We start from the raw sequence: 27,024 nt of genomic DNA on the forward strand, positions 1-27,024 counted from the left end.
CATTTAGTACTTTAATCACTGGGAATATTGTAAACAAACAGTCTCGTACATGATACTCTTTATTATTTCTGCAGCTAGTGTAGCAAGGTTGGATAAGATTATAGAACACTATTAAAAAAAACTATTCAACATAATACCTTTTTTGTTAAAATATGTATATTTAAAGGGTGTAATTAATTTAATTTTTGTATGCATGTGAATGGTCACATTGTTTTTGTTTTTTTGATTGTGTTATCGCATCCTGCTTTATAAGCATGGGTGATTATGAGTAATTTGATTTTACTGATACAGGTCAAGGTTGCTGATATAGCCAGTTGCATGTTTGGTTTTTGCTGTAATGTCACTACTGTTGGCAAGTATGCTAGGGAAAATGTCAGCAAATTGCTTACAGTAACTTACTTCAGTAGCTAAAAGGTATAGACTACAATGTTAACTAGCAACAGTAAACCAGCTGAAACCTGTGAATTTTCTGCATAGCCATCTGCAATCAGATGTTCATCCCTACAAACCTTGTTTATACAAAAAAAACTCATTCTTTCCCAACAGTGCACTTTCACATGCATACAAAACAAAAATCATTTCAAGTGAATGATGTAATCTAAACTGAAAGCAGCATTATGCAAGATTTTCTTGTTAAAACTGAAAGAAGATAGCATTACATATTAATGTCACATGCGCAGGCTCAAAGCTCAATGTATAAAAATTGCAAAATTAACTATGAAGACGTGAACAATCAGATTAACCCAGTCTGAAGCACAACCGGCGTTCCAAAATGTTCTTCTGCATACTGCATGCAATTACACATTTTTACCAGAGAGGACACTAAATCCCCAAATCTTACATAGCACAGTTTTAAGTAATTTATCAAAGATCAAGAAAAAGAGAAGGAGGGAGGAATAATGACAAACATAATAATAAGGAGAAAAAGAAAGAGACAAAGAGAGAGATAAGTGCAGAAGGCAGCAGACAGAGAGTGAGATCAAGAAAGAAAGACGTCTGCACCCCCTGGCCTTAATTTGACACAGATGTGGGCTCTCTCTTTCACATGACCTAAAAGGACCTTACTCACACACAGCATACAAATCTCTGCACATGCACACATAGAGACACTACACAAAATCCATGGGTGCATTGCTCCACACACACACACATACACACATACTGTATCTCAAATAGTTCCCTACTCAGTACACTACGTAGGTCATAAATAATGGCTTCTGCACTTAAACAGTACATTATATGTTTAACAAAGTGTGATTTGGGATTCAACCACTGGTACATGATTCCCTACTGGTCATATAGTGTACTACCTTGCTGTAGAAGCCATAGATTTATGACTCAATGCGCACTACATATTTGAGGTTTAGCCATAAACTTTACCATTTTCAGGCTTGGCTCCAAGTGCCTGTACAGTAGCCATGCTGTGTACACTGATGCCTCGTGGATAACCTGGCCAGGATGTGGGCTTGTCATCGACAACTATAATATGCTGGAGTCTCGGCACTTCCATTAGAATCAACTAGGATGCAATAGGCACACAAAGCAACACTGTTAATACAAACCTCTAGTACAACACAACTGTCACTTTGCCAAAATGAGTATATCTGAAAGACACATGCTGTCCTTTAGACATCATCTTTTTCAGGCACGTCCATGCATTTTTCAACATGAACATGCCAAGAACCATTACGCATGGCTGCGTAATCAGAGAGTGCAGGTGCTAGACTTGTCTTCAAAATATGACAAAGGCCCCATACAGTTGCGCAGCTGAAGACATGTATAGCTGAAGAACGGCCATAAAATTCTGCTTTCAAAGCTGTGTTGCAGGCATCATATTTGGAATGATCATATATTTTCAAAAAAAAAAAATCATAAGGTAACATCAAATATTGTGTTTTTGTGTTTGCAATTTAATACAGGTCAAAAAGAATTGACTAATCACTGCTTTCTGTTTTGTAGGCATTTCACATAATGTCCCGACTTTTCTCGAGTTGAGTTTGTAGATAAAAAACATACAGAAACCACCAAACAGTCAGACCACATTATTTGGAGAGGCCGCAAGTCAAATCTATTCAGAAACAGTAAGTCTGTTGGGGTCCATGGTAGGTAATTCATGTAGAATATAGACATGTAATTTGCACGACAAGACAAGTCTGCAAATGTGAATTTGCAGACTTGGATCTTTACTAACTCATTAGTCCTTCAAATGAATAGTAATTAAAACCATAGAAACACTTGGTGATCAATCATTGTAGATTTAGCAATACTAGAAGAACTCAAATGTTCTTTCTAGAGAAAGAGTATTCAATGACAGAGCTGATTTTTTCATGAAGGACAACCACCACTGGCTCATGAGCATGCTGAATGCCTTCCTTTTATTGGCCCACTATTTAATTAACTAATTCATTAACTAATATTTAATTTATATTATAGTGTGTTTCACACACAAAACAACTAATGCTAGTGAAATATACATCAAATGTAACACAATTACTGAAAACATCTGTCACCCAAATGCTTTAACAGTAATTCCCAAAATCAAAGACTGCTGTAATTTTATTTACCCATGCTAAATTTGCAAATCTTTTAGTGTCACGCCACAAAATAATGTATATACATATACCAAGAAAACAAGATTCAGTTAAAAAAACTACATATACCAAAAATAATATCATTGGTCTGAAGCATAAGCCTGACTTAAGTTAAACAGGCTTAATGCAGAAGCAGAATTCTAGAGCATGTCCAGGAAAATGTCTGCTTTCTGTTTTTTTCCCTTCCATTCTATGTATGTCTCTATTATCTTTCTATTATGTCACTCTCTCGTTCACACGCACACATGCACGCATATACATACACACACTCTGTATAAGTCTCTTTACCCTTTATGACCCACGCTGATACAAGAAGGCCTTGAGAGAACACAGACATCCCTCTGAAACGTGAGTCACCATCACGTTTCTTTTTCTCCCTCTCTCTCCTTGTCTCTGTTTCCTGTCTCTGCCTCACACACTCTCTCTAGCCCCTAATTCTTTACCTTTCTCTTTTGCCCTGCTTATCTTCACATTGGACATGGTCCTCGACAATTCCTTCTCATTACAGCAGCTGTTCTGCTGAAAGGAGTCCCTGCACTGTTACAGACACATTCAGAATTAGGCAGAGATGAAATATTCCTCAATCGCCAGCACATATTTTACAAGTCATATAATGAAAAGTGGCCGCAAGGCAGTCAGAATGGAGGTGGTTTTAAAAGTGCTGTCAGAGATTTTCTTTTCACCAGAGTGGAATGCTTTCAAAAGTTGAAAAAAGTAATCAGAAAAGTGCTGAGCAACATCAAGCACTTGTAGCTCTGGAGAGCAGTGACAAGATGGATGACTCACGGAAAATTCTGTCTTGTTGGTAAATATCAGGAGATTATGATATGTTGAACCTAAGACATTTCTATGCCAGATACTAAGAAGCAGTTTGGGAACGCCTCCTTCCGGCCTGGTCGTTAATTCTGCTAACAGGGCTGCCAATTCCCAGAACTCCTTGCTGCACCACCTGACTACAGACTCTCACCAATCCACCTATCAGCTCTCCTCTTCCCCAGTCTTCTGATTTGCACTCACACCTATTCCACATCACATCATCATTTAGTTTAGTATATAAGCCCAGGTTTTAGGTTAGATTTTTGTGAAGTAGTGTCACTCATGTGTGTACGGTCTCCCTGTGTATGACCTGTTTTATATTTACTACTGTGATTTTGGCTGTTCCCTTTTGTTCTGTTTTGGTTATCTCGTTTTTGACTTTCTGTTTTGGACATACAACTGTGATTTTGGACTGCTTTGTTATTAAAGATCTTAACCCAAGCCTTGGCTGCAAGCGTCTGGTTCCATCTGCCACCGTTACAGAACTGGACATATGTAGTAAATGTTGTTTATCATAGCACAGTTTCTGCTTCTTTGTGAACATATCAGTTTTGACTAGTCTAGCTAGCAAACTGCTAGCAAATTGTGACTGCTGAACAGCAGGAACTGCATTGTGACAAAAGCCAAAACATTCACTCACTGACTATTTTTTCCAACAGTACTCTACCCTTTTTTTACTAGGCTTATTTCAAACAGCTACAAGGTAGAACTCAATAATAATGGCATTGTTATGGTTACAATGTGCATGTCAGATCAGTTACTTTTTGCATATCAATGCAAAGAGTTCTATACATAAAAAGGAAATGCATACTATGATGTCAGAATAGGATTCTATGAGGATATCTCTGATTCACAGTGTGTTGTGATGTCTGTGTCCTAAAAAAACCCTGAATTCTGAGAATTTTTAACAGTTTCACTTTACTTGCATAAAGTGAAAGTTGACCCTTTATTTGATGTCCATATTGATTCCAAAAAGGAATGAATGAGAATCAGCATGGTGTAGGGTACGGGTAAATCATGACACCCTTGGGAATTTCTATTTCTGTTCTATCAGCTCCACTGTACACATATGTAGTACCGTAGTAGTGTGATTATACCTTGAGTTTGGTCTCCAGAAGCTCTTTACTGGTGATGATATGGGAAACTTCAGTCTGATTGAGTCCATGTGCAATTGCTGGACCACCAAGGGTAGAGTAGAAAGTCACCACTGCAACACAAACAAATATCAGTTTACTGTGACCAAGGGCCATGACGCACATTGCTGTGGTAACATCAGACACCAATATAACTCCATCTGTTAGTATATGTAACAAACACAAAACAAAGTTACTGACAATTAATGCTAAAAGGAGGTAATTAGCATTGACATTATATAAATGAGATTGTGTACCCAAGTACCCAGGTGATTTAATGTGCTGTTATCCATGTTATACAAGTATTTCGGCTAAGTAATGCCTTTAAAAACAGAAAAGTAGTAATAGATACATGTAGCAGTGAGGTCTGTTAATAATGAAAAGTCTCACATATGTCATAATAAACACCAATGGAGCCACATGGTACCTATACATGGTTTTAGCAGAGTTTTGTCATACACATGCCAACTCAAACACACATACACATGTGCGCACACACCAAGACACAGACATCTACACACAAAGATGTACAGTACTATGCAAAGACATCACACACTTGTTTAATAAATTTCCTGTCAAAATGGTCATTTAGAACCCAAAGCACAAACATACAAGCATACATGCACACACACGCACACGCACACAAACACAAACATGACCTGGCTGCAGGGATGGAGGGCTGCTGAAATGTACCTAATGACATCATCATTCTGCGTCACTGCCTAAGGCGTGACACCTCAGTCAAGAGACACACATACACATGCATCAGATCAGATCACCACAAACACACTCACACACACACACACACACACGCACACAAACAGAAACAAACATAAATCTCTATAACAAAAATGAAGCATACTTTGCATAACTGTTTGAAATTAAAACTGGTAAAAACGAATCAGTGGTCTCACACACTTCCTGTTGGAAATATGTGTGTAGGAGGTCGCCGGATGTCGAAGACTACGTGAGTATCTGATGTTGACAGAAACACTAGGGTGCAGAAGTCAGCCAGAAGACCTGTGTGTTTGTGTGTGCGTAAGTTTAGGGATGTCCTTAAGGACTGAGAAAAGGCACGTCGCCACAACACATCTTAGAGAGACAGAGGAGAGAGGGAGAAGGAGAGTCAGAAAGAAATAAAGAAGGGGTGAAGGGGACGCAGCACACTTATATAACTGCAGAGCAGTGGGGACAAACTGACCTCTTTCAGGCATGCGCACGCAAACTCTTGAGTATCATAAAACCCTTTGAAATATAGGAGAAGAATAACCATTTGCATAAATGGGTTTAGGATGGGAAAATATACCCTCCACAAAAGCAGCATTTAGGTGTAAGAAAAGCTTACTTTGTGTAATGTAATTGTATGTGTCTATCAGAGACAGTCATTTCTTTCGATTTGAAAGTAAGGCAGCAGCATACATGTCCTGCTCCTCATTCTTCCGCTTTGTGTAGGTTAAGCGGTCCATGGAATTTTGTTGCATGTTTTCAAGTTTTGTTGCGTATTTTAATCAGAATACAACAGGTACAATCATATGCTACTAAAAAGAAAGCAGGCTACAACTTAGCTAGCATCAAAGAAAAAAGAAATGCATGCATTTTATTTTATGGCTTTCATCAAGTTATCTGCTGATTTTTTAACAATTAATTGAATAATTTCTGTTTTTTTAAGGGCAACGAATAAAAATATGCTTAACTGAATGATAAAATACTATGCTGAATCTTTCAAAGATTACAAGATACTTTAAAAATACTTCATATAAAAACACTATGTTGCCAAAAATGTCTAGAAATAGACGTGTACATCAGGCTCTGCTTCTTACTTTAATAGACACTGGTAGGAGATATTAAACCGTGCATTATTAGGGTATTGGCAGGTATCAGCAAGTCCAATTGAATGAGTTATTTTTCATGCCAAAATGTTTACATTTCACTGCTTCTTTGAACTTCTTGTACTTTGAAAGAGCGAAATGTTTAGGCGATACTGGGTTACCATGTCTTCCTAAATGTCTGCAATTCATTCATTGTACTACATTACTAACCCTGTAAATGTTATATTTTTCTGTACTTGTAATCCCAGTCCCAATTTCTACATTTTGTACATGTTTATGTACTGGCAGTGGTATCAACACATATTGATAAAAAATAATCTGTTTTCCCATGTGACAGCCCAGGGATGGTGCCGCACCTCAGACATACTGTTTCAAAAAAAGGGTCTGGCTGAGTGACGAAATGCAATTAGGCCACTGACTAACATTGCCTTTCATGCCATACTTGTGACATGTCTTTATAAAACTATTCAGAGGTGGGTAGTAACTAATTACATTTACTCAAGTACATGTACTTACGTGAAATATTAATCGATTTTTACTTATCAAATCATATATTATCAAATCATATTACTTTTACTTCTACTAAAGTGAGTAAAGGAATCTTTTTACTGCATTTTAGCCATTCGTATTTAGTTAATTCCATTTTTTGCGTTTAATTTCAATACGTTTTGATGGTGGCAATATTTGTACTGCCTTGTGATTGGTGACATCTTTGACTTTGGAGCTTCATATTTTAGACCAAAAAAATCCCAAAAAGATAAGAACAGAATTGCACAAAATTTATGCTGACAAATGCTGGATGTACTAAGGAGTTTCACTGCAGTACTCAGGCTTAAAGTAGATTTTTGACTTGCTACTTTTGTATTTCTACTCAAGTTGTTTTGGGAAAGGTACTTTTGTGTAATTATTTTATGCAAGTATCAATACTTTTACTTGAGTATTGATTTAGGCTCCTCTACCCACCTGATCATGAACAGTCAGTGTTTGTTTTGATGTTGCTTCAGTAGGTGCAGCCTCAAAGAGCAGTATTTGTTAGCTAACATCTCTAAAGAACATCAGGCTGTTTTCATACCCAGTTCATTTTTCTGAAGACCGCACCACATTGTTTTCTGATTTTGTGTCTCTTTCCTTTGGTTTGGACAATCATTTTTAAACAATAATCTGTCAATGCCAATATGATACCAATCCTATCATGCATCCTGTACTAAAAAGGCAAGCTCCGACCCTGATGTGAGTTCACTCTGTTGTGATTCACTTTAACACTGGCTCAGAAATGGTGACATGGGTATATATGTGTTCATGTGTGTATACAACTCACATGGGAAGTTGTACATGAAGCATGCCTGGGCAGCTATGATCCACTCTGTTCTGGTTTCGCAGAAGATGGCAGTGTTTTTGCAGGGCTTCTGCCCCAAAGCAAGTAATCCACTCCCAAACTCCCTTGCTGCTCTATATGCTTGCCCATACGACAACCACAGATACTCTCCCAGTATCACCTACAGCAGGAGATAAAGACAGAAAGACAGAATATTTAGTCTAGACTCTTTCAGTGTTCACTTAAATTACACTCATATTCACAACAATATATTAATACATTAATTAAACATGGATGGTTTTGGTGGTTATCATGCAGCAGATTATCATTTTTGAACAAGAATAGTAAGACAGTGCCATCTGCTGGAGAAAAGTTTGTGCAGTGCAGACTGATCTGATCTATCCTGATCTGTTCTTGTTTGTTAACAAGTATAGTTAATAAGTATAGAGTTAATACTTTAAACCTACTTTCATTAATATTGATACTCTTCGATCTGATTTTACTCTCCGATTTTATTGCCATACATATCACTGATACACACACCAATTTCACCTGTGATGTTATTTGTGCATCCTTGTTGATAGTCAATTTAAAGACATTCTCCAAGGTCTACAGCAGATGGGGTCAGGTTTCCCCCCTGCCTGGTAAAATCAGTGATCCCTCAGACAGTCCATCTGTCTTACTGACATTAAAGAAGATTGATGTCATGGCATCAATCAAGTGCCCAACATGGTGCATGTGAGTTGGCTTATCACTGCCAGAAAAAAGGCCTATGATGGTGGTATTGTTAGTGTACTTGATGATGACACTGTCTAGACAAAGGGGATCAAAACGCAACACCCGCTGAGATGTTTTTGACCCTCATAGTTGGACATCCACAGTTATGATAGTGGAAAAATCTTGAACTGTCACACCATGCATTTGTTATCATCAGCAATCAGTGCAGTTGCTAAAGGTTTGGGAATTAGGACTGCATTAATGGATTTTATTCATTCACTAGTTTAGGAAAGGTTCAAACATCAAGACTGTTTTAATACACTGTCTTTGAGCTCTTGAGCATGTTATTATTGTGACTAGAGTGGACACAGAGCAAATGTAACAAGTACTGGTGCACTAATCACACTGCACAAATAATTAGCTTGTTCTACACACTTGTAGGGTTGTGCAAATCAGATTATGGGATTATAAACCCACACACACACACACACACACATGCACGCCTACAAACACACACAAAATGTAAACTTGTTTTTATACTCTGTGACTATGTGGGTTCATACATATGCCCCATACATATATGTGTAACAAATTTAGTAAATACGGCTGTTTTTTCCATTATTTTTTTTTTCTTATGTATGTCGCCCCCTCTCTCTCATGTTACACACAAATATACACTGGTCTCCTCTCACCTTCTTGAACATTCTCCCATTCTCCTGCCTCTCCTCCTCCTCACGCAGCACCTGTCTGGTCCCCAGGAAGTCCTGCTTGGAGAAGCGCTCAGCTGAAATTTCAAACACCCTGTCCAAGGTGTTCACACCCGGCTGCAGGCATGTGGTTAGTCTGTCCAGAGCTGCCACATCCCGGTAGGGCCCAGCTGGACGGCCACTCACCGAGCGTGCCTTTACCCGCTGTGAGGGGTGGCTTAAGGAGCCTGAGCTGGAAGAGCCCAGCAGCAAAGCTGGCACGTAAGTCAGCAGAGAGTAAAGCCATACTACCACTCTAAACAAGACAAAAACCAAAGGGTTCACATCTTCCTTCAGCCTCATACTGAGAAAGACAAGGGGGAGGAAGAGAAGCAAGATAGATAAAGAGAGAGAGAGAGAGTGTGAAGGAAAAAAGAGGGAAATGGGAGAGACTCTTGCACTGAGCTTTTTCTTCTCCACTCTTTGATCTTCTATCTCATCTTCTATACTTCCTCTTCCACTGTTTGTCCTTTGCGAGGCTGTGCTTGTGTCTCTCTCAGCCAGGTAAGGTAAGGTAGACTAAAGGCCTCTTGCACCTAAACAGAAAACACAGAGAATCTAGAGCAAAAACATGATGATCAGCAGAATCACAAACGGCCTTAACATTCTTGCATCAAAAGATGATAAAAAAAAAGCTCTTTACTTTTTGAAACCATGTAAATGCAGAAGCAGGAAAAAGGTTCCCTGCATCAAGCACATGGATGTACACATGGGTGTGTTTTCATGCTGTTCATGAGTAAGGATACACACACATTAATCTTCATGTGACAATTTTTCTGGAATGGGAAGAACTAGGTTTCTAAATTCTCCTGACTGACCCGCTGCTGTTTGCAGAGATGAAAAATGACAATACATCCATGCTGAAAAAAGCAGAAAACATCTATTGTGCTTGCTCTTTTCAAAGCCTTGCAGCTTCCCCATTTCTGTATTCTCCCATGTTTTGACAATCAGTTTGATGACAATCAGTGATGACTATGGTGATGGCTGTGATGATTACAAGTGCTGGAATGTAATCAACATGTCCTGCCTAAACAACCCCTTTTAACAGAATGATCAATTTAAGAAAGTTCAATCAAGAATTTATTATTAAAATAAATATAATGAATAATTCTGCTGCCAAACAATGTAACTTGTTAGGCTACGGTTGCCAAGCAACATAACAGTCAAAGAATATTCCATGAACAGCACAATGATTGAATTCAGCTGATGTTTGCAATCATACACGTCTATATCATGTATATATTTTACTATGGCTTCAACATGAGCAAGAACTACTTATATCACAGTAAGAAAATAATAAGAGTTATATGTGGTCATACTATGTCTGGAGTTAGTTCCAAAATACAACAGTAATAGACCTAGATTATACTAGATTACAGTGTGCATTACTGCAGATTATATTTCCACAAATAACTTTCTCTCACTTTGGCTCTCTTTAATTCCCCCATATGGCAAAAACATAAATAAGTTAAGAGTATGTGAACAAATACATACACAACAAAATAAGCTCCCAGAATCCTCCACCACTGCCCAGTTGCTGTATCTGGTTACCCGTAATCCTCTGGGATAGATGCTACCAAAGAACTATTTTCTTGGCTTTCTTTTGGTCTGTCTCACATATACTCACAGTCTATATCAATCACTTCCTGTGTTTTTAATAAAAGCTTTCATATCAGTGGAAACACAGTGGAAATTTATAATGCCTGTTACCCAATATGAGCTCAAGGCACTACGTAACAAACTTGCTTAGCCAATAAGAACACAGAAACTAATCACCACAAGAGTGAAATATCCTGTTATTTATCAGACTGAGCCATTGAGAAATCATTCATAATCAAATTGTACTGAAAAGACTGACATGTGACTGGTTAATATGTGACGTATCAGAAATGACCAGATTTCCTTGGTGGGCAGCTGGAGGAAAGAAGCACTGCTCACTTCCTGTTTCTGATGAAAAGAGCCTTTGTCTAAAAGCGCCAGCACACATGCCTTTATAAGCTATGAGAGAGAGAGAGAGCATTGCTAGTGTGTCTGTGTGACCCAGCACAGTAGACAGTGTTTGTATGTGTACATACCTCAGGCTTAAAGGGCTCACATCCTACATTTTACTTTTCTCCAAGGTCCACTTATAATGTTTATGTGGGTTTTTTGTACCAAAAACAGTCATAATTCACTTTTTTATATGTTTATTCATATACGGCCTGTTCCGACAGACTGCCCTATATCAAGCTACATTTAAAAATAAGCACAGGTTGTAACATTCCTTATAACTGCAACATGTATGGACGGCTAAACTAGGTTGTATAGGCAGACATATGTAAATGCATTGGTTTTTGTGACATCACAAAAACTTCAAAATTTTTACAGCTTAATATATGGGCCACATGGATTAGGTAGAGAACACTACATAATGAAATAAAATTTTAATAGTGTTTTCAGCAAACCATTATTTAAAAAAAATTATGAAAATACAGTTAGTCATCACATTGGCCCTTTTCAGCCAAAAAAGTGGCTGAAACACTGTGTTGGTGTATGTATCTCAGCCTTAATTCAGAAATCACAGTACTTTGTGAGACTTTTAGCCCAAACACAGTGTGCAGTCACTGCTGTGCCACTCAAATAGAAAGTAAGGCCCATGGTTGTTATGGAGATGGCCCATTCATAAGAATATTAGGTCTTGAAGGGTCTAGGAAAAGGAGGGGGGTGGGGGGATGATGACTGTCATAATTTCAGAAAGGCAATATATAGACCTCAAGTACTGAAAGTACACAGTATACATGTCAAATCTACATTATATGTCCAATGGAATCCACACACTGAATTTGTCTACTTCGAGGTGCGCCTATTTCTGACACAGGTGTTCAACTGTGCACACACAGCTTGTATAATCTCCATAGGAAAGCACTGCCAGCAGAATGGGATGCTTTGGGCAGCTGCACATCACAATATATATGACAGCATCACATTATCAAACAATATTTAAGTTAGCATTAATAAAGTTAATCCACCCCATGATTACTTGGTGCAAATGAAAATAATGTTTAAAGAGCATTAAGCAAAACTAACATTTGATTATACTATTTTGTTATTTTATGCTTCTCCTAAAATTACACAAAATGGAACCTGTATTATAAATTTAAACAAGACAGAAACAGCACTTACAGGAGGATAAATTTACATTTGTTTTTTGTAATGTATTTTTTGACTGTTTCTTCAAAATAATCCAAAGTACCCTGGAAATACATTTAAGTTATCCAGGAATGTTTCTAAAATTAATCAGTATTATTGTGTCATAGCAATACTATTAAACCAGTACAGACAGTAAACCACCCAGCACTAAAAATTAATTAAAAGCCACCACAGTTTGGTCAAAGATCATGGAGACAGAAGAGTTTTGTCTTTTGAATGATATTATGCATAATCCATAAGATAAAGGACATGAACTATCAAAATATTTATTTTGATTTCAGGTTGACTTTAAAGGCTAAACCTGCCCAGCCAATGTGACAGAGAATGAAAGCCACTGACCACCAGGTAGCATAATATCATTTGCCTAATGCTAAATTGTGGCTGTTTCCTTTAATTAATCGTTAGCAATATTAGCACTATTGGCTTAATTGGCTCTTTAATGTGACATGCAGTTCGTCACTACACATTTCCTGCAGTGTATTTGGAACATATACTTTGGATGGTTGTATTTCCGGAGCTGGACAGGCTGGACAGTTGTTCAACGATCCTGCACCACCGCTCCAATGACAAATATGCATAACTATGAAGGAGCTATGCAGTAACCAACAATCAAACTTACACAACCAAAGGTGTGATATCCAACAAAAATGTAGATTAAGTAAAGGCAAAAAGTCAATCATTCCAGGTTTTTCCTAACAAAAATCAACAAAAATAACCGGATACAAACCAAACAATTTTGTGCAAAGCATTGTCAACTGTTGAAATATAACTGCTCCAATTTAAACATTCCAGCAAGAAATGTACAGACATGATATTCAGAGTCCTTTGTTAAACTTCTGCAACACTTCAGCCTCAAAATTGTTAGCAGTGACCCTGGCTCTGCGGAGTACTATTAGTAATAGTTTATTACAAAAATGTTTTTTCCACTTTAGCTAAGGCAGGGGTTGGCAACACACGGCTCTTTTACTGCCCTGTTACGGCTCCACAGCAGAACTAGATTTTCAGGTAAAACAACAATCATCCTTTGCCGTAAAATAAAGCTCTGCTGATTGTTCTAACACAGTTTTAACAATAAATGGTCTTAAATGCTGGAGTTAACGTATAACTGCTAACAGGGCCATAACTAGGATCAGAATTTTTGTGAGGTCAGTTTTGCAGAAATGTTACTTACATCTGATTGTGATTAAAATAACTACGAAATATGAGTATTAAAGCAACAATAAGTTTCTCCTTTTGTTTTTTTTTATTCAATCACTGCTTTTTTTTACTAATCTATAACTGTTATGCACCTTTTTTTTCATTTGTTCCTTCTTCATCCCTCCATTCTTCCATAAACTGCTATTAATGTTCTATAAACTTATTTGACTTCAATTGCCCTGTTTACGTTTAATTAATCATTTAACTATTTATTTATGTTTATTTTCAGCTTAAAAAATACATTAAATCTACATTAAATCAGGCGATAGTTTCAAATTGATTTTGTTACATTTACCTCTCTCTCTCTCTTTGCTTATTTCTTTTGCATCTCTGTACTCAGTGATTATTGTAAAAGCACACATTAAACATATGTTATAAAAAGGCTGTCTGTACCAAGGCCCAGCTAAAGGGAAAGATGGCTACTCATATAGTTAATGAGACAAAATATAGTCTAATGTACCCGCTGATTTCTTAATGTTTGCTACATGATACTATACCGTCAATATGCTGGTTAACAGTGAACTTTCTCATGTTGATTGTAGTATGTTATGAGTAAGTAACACAATATAACTTTAATTTCACATTTAATCTCTAATATAGCCTACTATGGAGCCTGTAGCCTAAACTGAGCAGCTACTGGAGCTAGACTAAAGCATGCTGATTTGGCTAGCCACGTTAAGAGCAGTCCAAGCAAAAAAATGAAATATAAGGTTTTCATTGTACAATCTTAATGTGTTAATTGTGCTCATAAACTCTCAGCTAGCTACATTTTTGCCATAGCGATGTTATGTGTTAGCTTATTGCATGTGTGCTGCATACCTGAACATCTCAAGAAGTCAAAGTTACTCTGGTTCTCTGGGCTGTGTAGCGTCTCGTACAGAGACAAACAGAGCAGGCAGTTCACAGTCTATGGCCGAGCCACAGCTGTACTGAGGTCAGCTGAGACCCTCTCATTGCTCGCTGTGTAGTTTCATCGCTTTTTGAATCTCATAAAACCCTGAGATACTTCTGAGGAGCTTGGAATCCTAACGCTAGTTACGAACCTCACAGACGCTGATTACTTAAGTAATTGGGGACAGCAACAATTACTAAGCAGTGATCGGAGGGTTGAGAAAATAACGCGGAGCTTGGCAGATTTTGATTGGCCATAATTCACTGATAGCGCTCACAGAGAACAAATCAAATTTCATATAAAAAAAATGAGGCATAATATTCTATCCCCAGATTTAAGACGAACATTTGGAGACGAATGGAATTTGCATTTATGATCACTCCAAGTGGTTTCCAGATACGGATTAATCTGAAACGAGAAACTGTCAAACACCAAATCGTGAAGTCAGATTTTCATTCGAATTCTCCCGTTCCACCTTAAATGGTGCAGCAGTAACGTACATTCTGGCGCCTGATGCACCATTTGAGGTCAAACGGGACAATTTGAACAAGAAGCTGGTAAATGAGAATCTGACTTTTTACATTTTACATTTTAAAGTTTCCTGACTGATGTGCGAGAGAAGTGCATACAGCTGACCTAAAACTTAAAGCAGAGCAAAGTATGTTTAGTATTCAAAGTGTTTTTAGCCTATACTAGCACATTAGCACACACTGAGAGTTATTTACAACCAAGATGGTAAAACGGATATAAAATGCTTCGGTTGCCGACCCCTGAGCTAAGCCTACTAGTAAGGGGTGATCAGCGCATGGGGGCACCCTGGACGGGTCGCCAGTCCATATATAGTGAGTACATATATATATATCATATATATATATATATATATATATATATATATATATATATATATACACACACACACACATACATACACACACACACACCCACACATACATACTGATACCAGCAGTGTTGCGCATTGCTTATGTAAATTGGAGAACAATCATCTTGCGCATTGCTTTGCATTGTGCAATCACTAGTTAACAGATTATGGCTGTAAAATGCAAAGCCCAAAATTCCTTTTTATTTGGAATTTCAATAGCCGCTCAGTTTAGGCTACAAGCTCTGTAGTTGACTATATTAGCGATTAGATGAGAAATTAAACTTGCATCATGTTACCTCATAACATACTACAGCAAACAAGAAAAGTTTACTATTGACTTGTAACATGTAACGTAATTAAGAAATCAATGTACATTTGGCTGTATTTTATCTCGTTAGCTGTATGGGTAGCTTGCCTTCCGATTAGCTGAGGTTTTGTAGAGTCAGACTTTTACATGTTTAATGTATGCTTTTTCAATAATCAGTGAGGACCAAGAAGAGAGAGAAAAGGAGACAAGCAGAGGGAGAGCGAGAGAGGTAACTGAAATAAAATCAATGTAAAACTACCCCTTGATTTAGTAACGGTTTCAACAGGTATTTTAGCTGAAAATAATAATGAAATGGTTTTGGTTATAAAAAGAGAGAAACTGACAATTGGTGTTATGGTAATTTTCAACAGATTTAGGTCTTTCTTGCAAAACAGACCTCACTAAAATTTGCTCCTATGGCCCTGCCTGCAATACATACCTATCTATACTTGCGCAAACATGAGCAGTGAAAACATACCATTAAAGGGGAATTTTTCAAAATTTCGGATGCAAACAAAGTCAGAGTGGTTTGATGTAAAATGTTTCGTTCTAGGGAACTTACTGAGTCAAAACTGTTCACAGTGAAGGTGATAGGAACCTAATGTCTGAAGATTTGTCACAAAATTTATTGCATGACAAGGTTATGAATACACTGTCTGATGCCTGAGACAGTGTATTCATATTGTTTTACGATAGTTTTTATTAATGTTACACATAAAACTAAGAAGACACGTGTAGGATCACTTGTGTTTTTGGAAATAACATAAATGTATTTGTGTTGTAGACATCGCGACCCCTAGTTCCTATCACCACCACTGTAATGTGGAATTATGTAAACATTTTGAAAAATCGGTGGAATTCCGCTTTAACGTGCCATATCATTCTCACAGGCGCACAGCCCCCCAAAACAGACGGTGCAACCAAAAATACTAACCTTTCTTTTGGCTCTGTCAGAGCAATGATCTTCCACGTGCTGCTCGGGGTTGCCTTGCTTTGTGCTTGTCCTATCTTACCGGCGAAGTAGCACAGTGTCTCAGCTCCCGCGCCGCGTGCTTATGACATTGGCACAGAAGCCCCGCGTACGCGTAGTCATGGCAGTGTGGGAGACGCGCCGGTGGGCGTGGCGCCGTGGGCTCTCTATGTCTTCCGATTGGTCGCCGGCAGGTGGCGCGTGTCTGGGGGAGTTGTGCATGATGTCACTGGACGTGGAGCGCGAGGTTACTGCCGTTCAAGATGCAAGGACCCCCGGGGGGGGGGGATCGCACGCGGCAGAAGTGGCCATGAGACTGGACAGGAGTGCGCTCTCACCTGAGGCGTTCCATGAATAAACATGACAGGAGCAACCAGACACTTTCACAACAAACACGGCTGCGATAAAACACAATTTAAAAAAAAAGTTATAAGAAACCAGAAAAAATAATTAACTCATTTCGTTATCCCACTACACATTGGAAGTCATGCTGGTCTAAGGGTACGTTCACATTACAAGCCTCATTGCGCAATTCCGATTTTTTTGCTCTTTATAACAATACGGTTCACATTCGTATGTGACTGTATGGGACTCAAAACTGCTATTAATGTAAACGAACCTGCGCACTGAAACGACCCGCAGGCCCGCATCCTTATCAATAACGAATGAACCACGTGCGCCATGAACAAAAAGCTAACTAACCAGCAGAGCAAGCCTTTGTCATGAAGATAATTTGCTCTGAACCGCTCTCAGCTGTTCATTATTAGAGCAAGACGAGGGAGAAAAAAGTGTCAGATGCGCAGCGTTTACTGGCACTGACTTCAGGTTAGGCACTGCTGCCTCGTTAACGCTGAATTATGCCGCGTGAGCAGTGGAAAAAACACACGGATTCCGATCTGAGCGTTCACATTAAAGGGCAATTCCACCATTTTTTTCAAAAAAAAACTTCTGTATTGTTCAATAGTTGAGATGTTAACAAATTCATTCAGAATGGTTTGGGTTGCAAAATCTTGTTTTAGAGAAACTTACTAACTTGGATTTCTTTACAGTGGTGGTGATAGGAACCAGGAGTTGCGGTGTTTACTATGTTAATATAATGATTTGATTTACTACCCAAAACCACCACTGAACATACATGAGTCTTCTGGGTATTTGAATGTACCAGTGATGATAATCAAAAGACTATCGGCGACTATTTTACTTCACAATGACCTGCATGTATCTCTAATAAAAAGCACTCTACATTCTGTCAATGGTAGGGCTGTCCAATACATTCCAAATATCTTCTTGTACCTGTTTTGTAAATGCCAGTAGCCTACCTATTTCTTCTAGCAGTCTTCGTTTGGTGAGCGTGGGGCCGGCCCGTCAGCATTCGTCTAACCAGGTGGGCAGTTAAATAACATTTTGCGCATGTTCAACACGCTTTCACTAACTAACAGTGAGGCCCGATCACATTGGCCCCATGCTGAAAGTAGCCAATAAAAAATAATACATTTACATACATACAGATGTTTAGTAAATGTTGTGTACGATATGGGTGTTGCTACGCAGCTAGCCATTGTTCATCATCAGTTGTGGTAGCCACTCAAAACAGCAAGGCAATATAACGAGTCAAGTCAAAAATGTCATAGAAATTACATTTGGTACCCTGCCATTAGAGCAGAAATTAGAGATTAAACGTTTGAGACCACACCAGCCAGAGGATTACAACATCATTCAGTCTGGAAAGGACAAAAAAACGCTCCTTCAATCCAGAGCGGTTCAAGAGAAAAACTTGACTACCTGCGAGCGTGGCTAAAAACAGTCTTCTGATTTCCATGCTTGCCCTTGCTACGCTATCTCTTAAATTCATTCATGGATTGGTGGACTAGATTGGATTGGAAAAGTTTTGTTTGCCCAGATGAAAGATCGTCGTGCATCTTTTCTTTTTGAGCAATGAAGGTCACTGGTTCTGCATTATTACAAGCCATGTTATTCCTAAAGCCCGGAAAACGATGTGATAACTGCTTGATAACTCTTGATAACTGCTTGATAACTCTTGATCTGATGACTCTTGATCTAATGTCATTATCATATCACTCATATTCCTGTTTCCACTTTCACTAACTCCTAATTTGTGAATTTCTGCTGTGAACCAAACCATATTAGAGGTGGTTCGAAATGCGATTCCAATAAAATTTTTACAGATGCATCTCAGTTTGGACACTCTGGCCGCTCAAATCGGATTTCAAAGCGTCTTTTGCATCACTTGCAGCGACAAAAAATGACAATGTCAAATCCAGAGTGACTAAAGTACTGGGATTCAAGAAGAGCGCCAAATGTTCATGGCTATACCAAAGAATTTTGAAGAGTTTGGAGGGGGAGATGATGCACCTCTATTCTCCTGCATCCGCGTTTGAAATCCATATCACCAGTGTAGCTATGTAGTTACCGGTGCCTACGTTGTTACCACAGCAACCCATGCAGATCGGCTGCTGATATCAGGACACGAAAATCCAATCTGGTCATTTGTAAATAACAGTACGGACAGTCGTCTCAGGAGATCTGATCTGAGAAACAAATCCGATTTGCCTGCAGTCTGAACAAAGCCAAAATAGATCAGATCTGATTTGAAAAGATCATATTTGTGTGTGCACACAGCTCTGAAAGTCACATTAAGGCAAAAAATTGTACCTTTGTGCCACTTCAGCCTTATAATGTGAACGTAGCCAAACGTTTTATTTTCTTCTCTGTGAAGTGACGGTTTAAACAACCAGTCTTTAAAATGGCATATTTGGCATCATCACATGATATCAGAGTTTTGATTGGCTGTTGCAGGAAATTGGTTCCTCAAAGTTGAAACACTTACTGTAACAAGTTCAAAGTGACTCAAATGAGGCTTTGCATTGTGCAACGCGAGTGACATGTAGTTTCATGTACGTTTAAAGCAGCTGAAGCTGTGTGAAATTTTCATTGTGTAAAGCCAGCCTTATACACTTAGGTCAAACAATGCTGTCCTGTTTGGTATAAATATTTCAGGCAACAGTTTGTATATTTTTTTCTATTTCAAAGCCTGCATTTACAATGCAAAGTAATAGCACAAAATAGCATTTCAGGTCATTTGCCATCTGACATCATAAGCTCTCACATGCTTGGCTACAAGTGCATTTTGCAGGAGAAGCTAAGCCAGTGTTCTCAGGCAGTCAGCAGAAGCAGAGAGGATTACAGCTGGAAACCAACTTCAGATTTGTACTTTCATAACACACTAATTCTGCTTGTTTCTCAACCTTTTAAACGGATAAAGGTCTAACAGAGACAGATTTGATTTCAAAGTAAGGTTACATATATACAGAACCTTTTTGTATTAATCAAGACCAAGATAGGGAAGAGAGTTTGCTAAAGACTAGGTTTGGTGTGCGTGTATTTATATATGTGTAACTCTTTTTACAGGTAAAGTTGTGGAGCTGGTGTAAAAGAAAAAGACAAAGAGTGGGAAATGGACAGAGAATAACTATTTTAACAAGACTTTGCACAGTGATAGAGAAGCATAGAGACTGTTAGATTTTCTCTTTGAAAGGTGAAACATTTTAGGAATTCAAAGGCTGTATTTTTTCACCTTTGGCACACAAGGTCATTATCTCTAACTGAGCACAGTGCACCCTCACAATCATAATTCCACACCTTTACGTTTCCCAATGCAAATATAATCATGAATGATATCTGCGCTGAGTAATCCCTGAAGAGATCTGCTACATTAAATTGTGACTTAAATCTACCCTGCATTCAGAGAAGTTACTTAACTGATTTTCTTTCTTTTATTCTTTTTCCAGAAAAGGTGCCTAATCCAAAAGAGGAATAATGAGTAACTGATAAATGAGAGCAAGAGAGAGAGCAGAGACATGGTTTTTCATTGTTCCAACAGCAGCGATATATATACACACACATGCACATATAGTAATTGAACCCAGGCCCTTCTTGCTGTGAGGTGACAGCACTACCCACTGCACCACTTTGCTGCCCTAAACATGTATTGCTACATTTTTGTAAGGAAGCAGGTTAATAATGATAGTCCCTTTATGAGTTACATGTAACCCAGGCTTTTAATTAATACAAACCAGATTTAATGAATGGCCAAATCATCTTGCTGGGTTAGATTAACCCAGTGAGTGTTCTGTCCAGTAGTGATTGGGTTGTTTTCAACCCAGCACTTTTTAGAGTGTTCTGTAGATCAGTGGTCCTCAGGACCTCCAAATGGTCTACACTTTGCTCCATCTATATGTGTTATAAGTTGGAGCAAAAAGTGTGGACTCTATGGGGGGCCTTGAGAACTGGTTTAACTACTGATCTACAGTACACTCTAAAAAGTGCTGGCCATGTGGTTGAAACTACAACTGAGTAGTACCGCGTCTGCCTGTTACCTTTTAGTCTTGGTTTCCTTCCTCATTTCCCATGTACTCTTGTTTTCTTTCTTTGCCCCTGACTCCTCTGTTGCATCTTCCCCCTTGTCTCATTCCAGTCTAGGTGCCTGTGTTTTGGTTTTCTTGCTCCTCCATGCTCCGCACTCATGCAACGCCCTCAACTGTCATCATGCCTTAATCATGAGTCCCAGCTGTGTCTTGTTTCCTGTATGGTTTCTCTGTTTTCAGTCTTGTCATGGTTGCTACTTTTGCCTTTTATGATCTCTAGTTATTTTCCCTTGATCCTGGATTCCCTGTTTTGGTTTTTGTGTTCCTGGTATTTCCATAGTAGTTGTTTTTGTTTTGTTAGGTTATTTCTCTTGCTGTTTGTTCATGCTGGACGTTGATACACTGCTTGCTGCTGCCACTCAATTTGTTAATACTGCCATCGTGGGCTTGAATAAAACCTACTTGCAAACACATTCTGACTCCATGTCTCAACTATTCCAGAATGCACAAATTCACAAGGATGTAGCGAGTTTGCTGGTGTTGCAACAAAAAATCATTGAGTGAGAGAAAGCTTAATTGCAAGAGGATGCTTGCCAGGATGTTGCTGGATGCCCACCTGCCTCTGAGGATGTCTTTCCAGACCCACCTGCCTCCAAAGACATCTCTCCAGGCCTGCCTGTATCCAAAAACACCTGTGCAGTTTCCCTGTCTCCCCACAGTACTCTACTCAGTTGGCCTTTTTCACTAAGCTGGTGCTTCAAACTTCTTCTCCTTCAGCACTGGCCCCTCAAGCTGCTGCTCTTCCAGTGCAGGATTCCCAGAACCCTGGCCTGCCTGCTTCGTGCCCAGTTCCATGCTCCATCCCAGTGACTGCTACAAGCCCTGTTTTATGCCCTGTTGCAGTGCCAGCTACCCAGCCTCCTGTTCTGCCAGCCCTCCAGTATTTCCAGATCCCTGCTTGGCCACCCTATTTATCGTGAAAACAGTCATCGTTTCAGCCCTTTACTCAGCCAGCTCCTCGATTTGACTTTCTGTCTCCACTGTCAATCCCTTTTAGTCCTGTTAGCCCATTCCATGTGGCCCCCTAGTCATCTATTCCTGGTTCTTTGACTGTCACATGCTTCCTGTTCCTGTCAATATCCCAGTCACTGTTAATGTCCCTGTCTCTGTCTGTTTCCTTGCCAGTCACAGTCTCTGTCCCTGTCCTTCTCATTGTCATTGTACCTTTCCAGTCTGTGTCTCCAGTTCTCCTTTCTACTGCCCTCTACCTGGTCATCTGCCCCGTCCAATGTCTCATCCCCTGTTCAGTTCTTGGTCTTGTTAAGTGTTCAATTCCCTGTACAATTGTCGGTCTGGTTCTCTGTCCGATGTCTTGTCCACTGTTTCCTCTGTCAAGACACCTGTCCAGCCATTGGTCCAATTCCCAGTCCTGTCACCTGGTCAGTGTCCTGTCATGTCTGGTAACCCATCTCCTGTCCAGTCTCATGCTTTAAAAAAGGTCCTATATGATTCTCTGATTGGGCCTAAAATTTGAATCACTATAGGATACATTACATGGAGGTTTTTTTTAACTTAAAAAAAAGTTCTTCAGCACTCACACATCTAACAACGCTCCATTGGATGGTTCTTTAGGAAACCGAAAGCAAAACCAAAACACCTTTGGCACTATTATTTTTAAGGGTGCATTACAGACTAAACAAAATCTGCTCATCACAAGTCAAGTTCCATTTTTAGAAAGCAATTAGTTGTCTGGCTAACTAATCTTTTACTGTTTTCTTTTTGTCATTTTAGAATAACAAGCAAAGCAACTCTCTATTATACCTAAAGACATAAAAGCTGTTGCATGTAGTTTTTAGCTAATGTGAACTAACATTCAAGGCACTGGAAGTTCTTTCTGAAGGTGAATGTTAAGTTAAAGTAACTTAATAATGATTTATTTGCTGTTACTTGAGTAATTATCTTCATATCACTTTCTTCATATTTACTTGTAGCATCAGTTAAGTTCTTGTTCATATACTGTGCCGTCAATATTCAAAATGTATCCAAATATCTCCCTTATTTAGAACAAAAGAAATACTAAAAATACATTCAAAAGTGTAGTGATTTATCACTGCAGAGCAGTATTCTTGCTTCAGTAGGAATTTTCAGCACTTTTTCCACCCTTGCACAATACCATCCACTAAATCTTCAAAGTTGGTTGTAGGGGACAAAGTTTGCAGCACTGTGGCAGCTGTCTTGTCTTTGACTCCCTCACTAAAGGGTGAATGCGACTATCAAAGGCTGCATTTGGGTACTTTAGCTGGTCCTAAGGTGACAGAGACTGCAATATCTGCAGGTTTAAGAAATAAAAATCACACAGAGACAGCAGGTGTTCAAAATAAATATTCATTAAGGTCAACTCACATTCTTACAGTATTATTATCATTATTACTATTAGTTTTTTCCTCAGGACAGAGTACACATCATGCCAAGTTCTTCAAAACAATGATCATCTTCCATTTATTACTATTATTATTATTATTATTATTATATTATTTTTTCTCCTTAATTAAAAAACAGATATTACTTCTTATTTATTACAGCATTGAATATATATTAATATATACGGCCTACCACATATTTTTCAATAAGTCCTTATTCTCAGGAAAATTCTCAGGCAGAGAGGAAGTCACAGATAAAAAGTTCTAAAAACACACAGATTGCAAGACCTAAGGATTGAAGAGGTGGGGAAAGACAAAGACAGATCTGATTTCAACATACAAACAGCTACGAAAAACATCGAGACAAAAAAATAAAACAACATTTCACAGCTTTTTTGTGCACTTTCAATGTTATTCAAATGTAAGTAAGAAGCACTGTATTTCTGAGGTTTTTTTTTCTTATTTGTAGGAATTCATGGCTGAACAAGACCATCATTTACAAAATGAAAAAGAAAAACACTTCTGAAATGTAAAGGTGAACACTGATGATAACAGATCATGCACACAATCAGGACTTCATGCGTTATGCACATCTGAGGCACACATTTTGAAAACAGAGAACAAATTCACATTTCCAGTAGCAAATGCCAGACATACCAATGGAACTTGAACATTACACTTAATGCAGTACATTTAAAACACATAGTGCAGCTATGACACCCACATGGGACAAAGTAGACCATGATGGGACATGGAATTAACATACCTCCTATTTAATAACTTCGTTCTCTATAAATTATTTAATAAAATAGCCTTTGGTTGGCACAGTGAAAGTGTAAACTGGCCAAAAAAGTGAGTTTTCCTAACAGACATATTTGCTACCAGCATGTTTCTTTGATAAACATATAATAAACATAAAAAACAACAAAACAAAAACAAAATCTATGAAATATGTTTCAGGAAACAAATCCAAGACAAATTTCTAACAATGGAGGATGCTGGGTTGTAGGCACACTGAAATTGTATGTATGATAAAAGGATTACACAAACTGAGTAATATCAGTTTAGTTTTCAGTTCAATGTCCATAAACTGTGGTTTCTTTTTAACCAAGTCATACTGAGTGTATCTAAATATCTCAGAAATATTTATCAAAACCATTACTTCGGCAAAGATTGAGTTCCCTTATCTAAAATCAAAAGAAAATGTTACAAATATATTCAAAAGTTACAAATCCCGCTAGAGTAAGAGTGTCATACAAAGAGTAAACATTTGACATTAAGGATAAATAAATGAAATATGACTACCGTAAACACAGCAAGAGCAGAAGTGGGGAAAGTTATGACACTTCGTTCTGGAAGTATGTTAGGTCAAAGAAGCATATCAAGAACATATCAGAACGTTATTTTCTTGATTACCTGGTCTACTGAACAAACCCACAATGCACACTGTATTTAGGACTACACAATTTTCAGTCCAACTTTACTGCCTCTAATACCATTACAGAGAATGCTATTGTACATTGTGCCAACTACAGAATGTTGGTAAATGTTGTTTCAGTGCATGTAAGGATTTAGGTTATGAAAGTATATGAAGGTTGTTACATATAACAGTACAATCATTGTGCAACAAATGTAACAACATACACACAGACATGAAGGTAATACCATACTTGCCTAATGAGACGTGGCACGATTTGCACGCCTAAATAATAAAGTCTCTTGATTTAAAATTTTGAACTACTTTTGTTTAGCATGTTGTGGAGTTGCTTCAAGGAAGTTTAATCACTTCATGAGCATTCCAAGTTTCATTCAGTTTCTCTGATCTATTGCACATGCTTTTAAAGCAAGAATTTTGAAAATGAATGGGTAATACAGATCAGTATTTTGCCCATTGTAAGTTTATAATGCCTTATGGTTTAATGTAGATTCCATTTGTTCTTTAGCGCTGCAAACAGCACTTTTGGTTCAGGCTGCCTTCAGCCCCTTCACAAAGACATTTTGGTCTCAGTCCAAAAAATAAATAAATAAATAAATAAATAAATAGATAGATAGATAGATAGATAGATAGATAGATAGATAGATAGATAGATAGATAGATAAACAAAACATTTATATGCACTGCTGGTTTGTTGGATGCATGGTTTTGGGCAAGAAAATCGTTCATACATGAAAAGCAAGAATTGCTGACTGTTGCTGTTTTTTCTTCACAGAAGGAAGAGAAAAAAAACATGAGCTGTCCTCATAGATCTGTAGAGGATGTGAGGTGTTTAGATCTTCAGAGGAGTACTGCAAGCTCTGTTGTAACCTGACAGCTATAATTAGGTTTTCCTCCATCTTGTTCAACATCACGTGACTACAGCCCCACCCTTCACCAACAAGTACTACCTGATGCACAGTTACATCAGAATACGTTCCATTAGAAGTATAACTCCGGCCAATTTTTTCAACAGTTGACAAAGACAGAGGACCATAATTTCAGGCATTAACATTGTTCTCATGGAAATCAATGGCATGAGGTGCATTTTTGACAGATACCAAACTTTCCTTGTAAAGGTGGCCTTAGAGTTATAAGTAGTAGCTTAAACAAGGATGTAAGGGTTAAGATCTAGGTACAAGAGAGAACTGAACTGCACTCTCATCTACACTGATGAGGGGTGAGTTTGGAGGTGTTTGGTCTGTGTTAAGCCCAGAGTAAACATGGGTCTACACAGCACAAACACATCAAACACAGTGCTGATACACCAGTAAAACATACATACATACATACATACATACATACATACATACATCATCTAAACCGCTTCCGCCAGTAAAACATGACAAATAAAAAAAATGCTTCTGTAAGGCCGAACTGGGTCACACAATTTAATAAACAAACAAACAAATAAATAATAATAAATACAGACCACCAATCTGTGAATGCATTTCTATCTAATTAGTAACAGTCTGTTTAAAATTATCATGTTAATCATTTTGAATTAGGCAAGTATTATACTTCATATTGATCTCATACTACATCAATCAGAATTCCCTGCTTTTTTTTATCACTGGTGCCATTCATATGGAAAGCAACATGCTTTTTTCTTCTGACCACTCCTTTCTTCTTACCACTAATGATACTGAATAAATAAATAAATTTAAATTTTTAAGCTATAAAAACATTTTAAAAGGGTCAAAAAGGGTGAATGGACCTTAAAACACACATACACTCATAATTTTTCAGCACAAAAAGTAAGTAAATAATACAAATAGTGCAGCTAGAATTTAAAGGTTTAAGAGATCTATCCTTGACAAGCCTATAGGCAGAGGAATAAAACAGGGAGTTTATGTCCCTTAAAGCCCAATCTGCTGTTAGCAGGCTAGTTTCAGTGCACAACAGATGCTCCTCATCAACAGCATCACCACTAAAACTTGTGATGAATATTTGCATGATTCTAGAGAAACTTGCATTTCCAAACAAAAACTACCATTTAATTCACTCAATCATGCAAAAACCAAACACTTGATTACACATTCTGTTGCTTTAATAACAGTGTCATGTAAGAGTTACAACAGTCTTCTGAGATTCCTTTCCACTCCTGTCCATTCACTCATACTTGGCTCACATCTCAGGCAGAATTCGTATGCCTATTTCAGC

At 38.1% G+C, this 27,024-nt stretch overlaps 1 protein-coding gene across 3 annotated transcripts in view; it reads right to left on the reverse strand.

Annotated features, from left to right (window-relative positions):
• acsl3a (acyl-CoA synthetase long chain family member 3a) overlaps positions 1-21,077 on the reverse strand; it is a 39,531-nt gene extending 18,454 nt beyond the window's left edge. The window contains exons 1-5 of one of the 3 annotated variants that reach the window (XM_036558392.1): positions 20,980-21,077; positions 9,094-9,683; positions 7,688-7,865; positions 4,505-4,614; positions 1,381-1,519 (exon numbers count right to left, since the gene is read on the reverse strand). In XM_036558392.1, coding sequence (XP_036414285.1) covers positions 1,381-1,519; positions 4,505-4,614; positions 7,688-7,865; positions 9,094-9,450 — 784 coding nt within the window. In that variant the 5' untranslated portion in view covers positions 9,451-9,683; positions 20,980-21,077. Of the gene's footprint in view, positions 1-1,380; positions 1,520-4,504; positions 4,615-7,687; positions 7,866-9,093; positions 9,684-10,641; positions 10,775-16,546; positions 16,674-20,979 lie in introns of those variants that run through there. The other 2 variants (XM_036558375.1, XM_036558384.1) reach the window with 2 other exon arrangements.
• Positions 21,078-27,024: the final 5,947 nt, after the last annotated feature.

Source organism: Colossoma macropomum, unplaced genomic scaffold (genome assembly GCF_904425465.1).
Source record: "Colossoma macropomum unplaced genomic scaffold, Colossoma_macropomum, whole genome shotgun sequence".
Taxonomy (NCBI): Eukaryota; Metazoa; Chordata; class Actinopteri; order Characiformes; family Serrasalmidae; genus Colossoma; species Colossoma macropomum.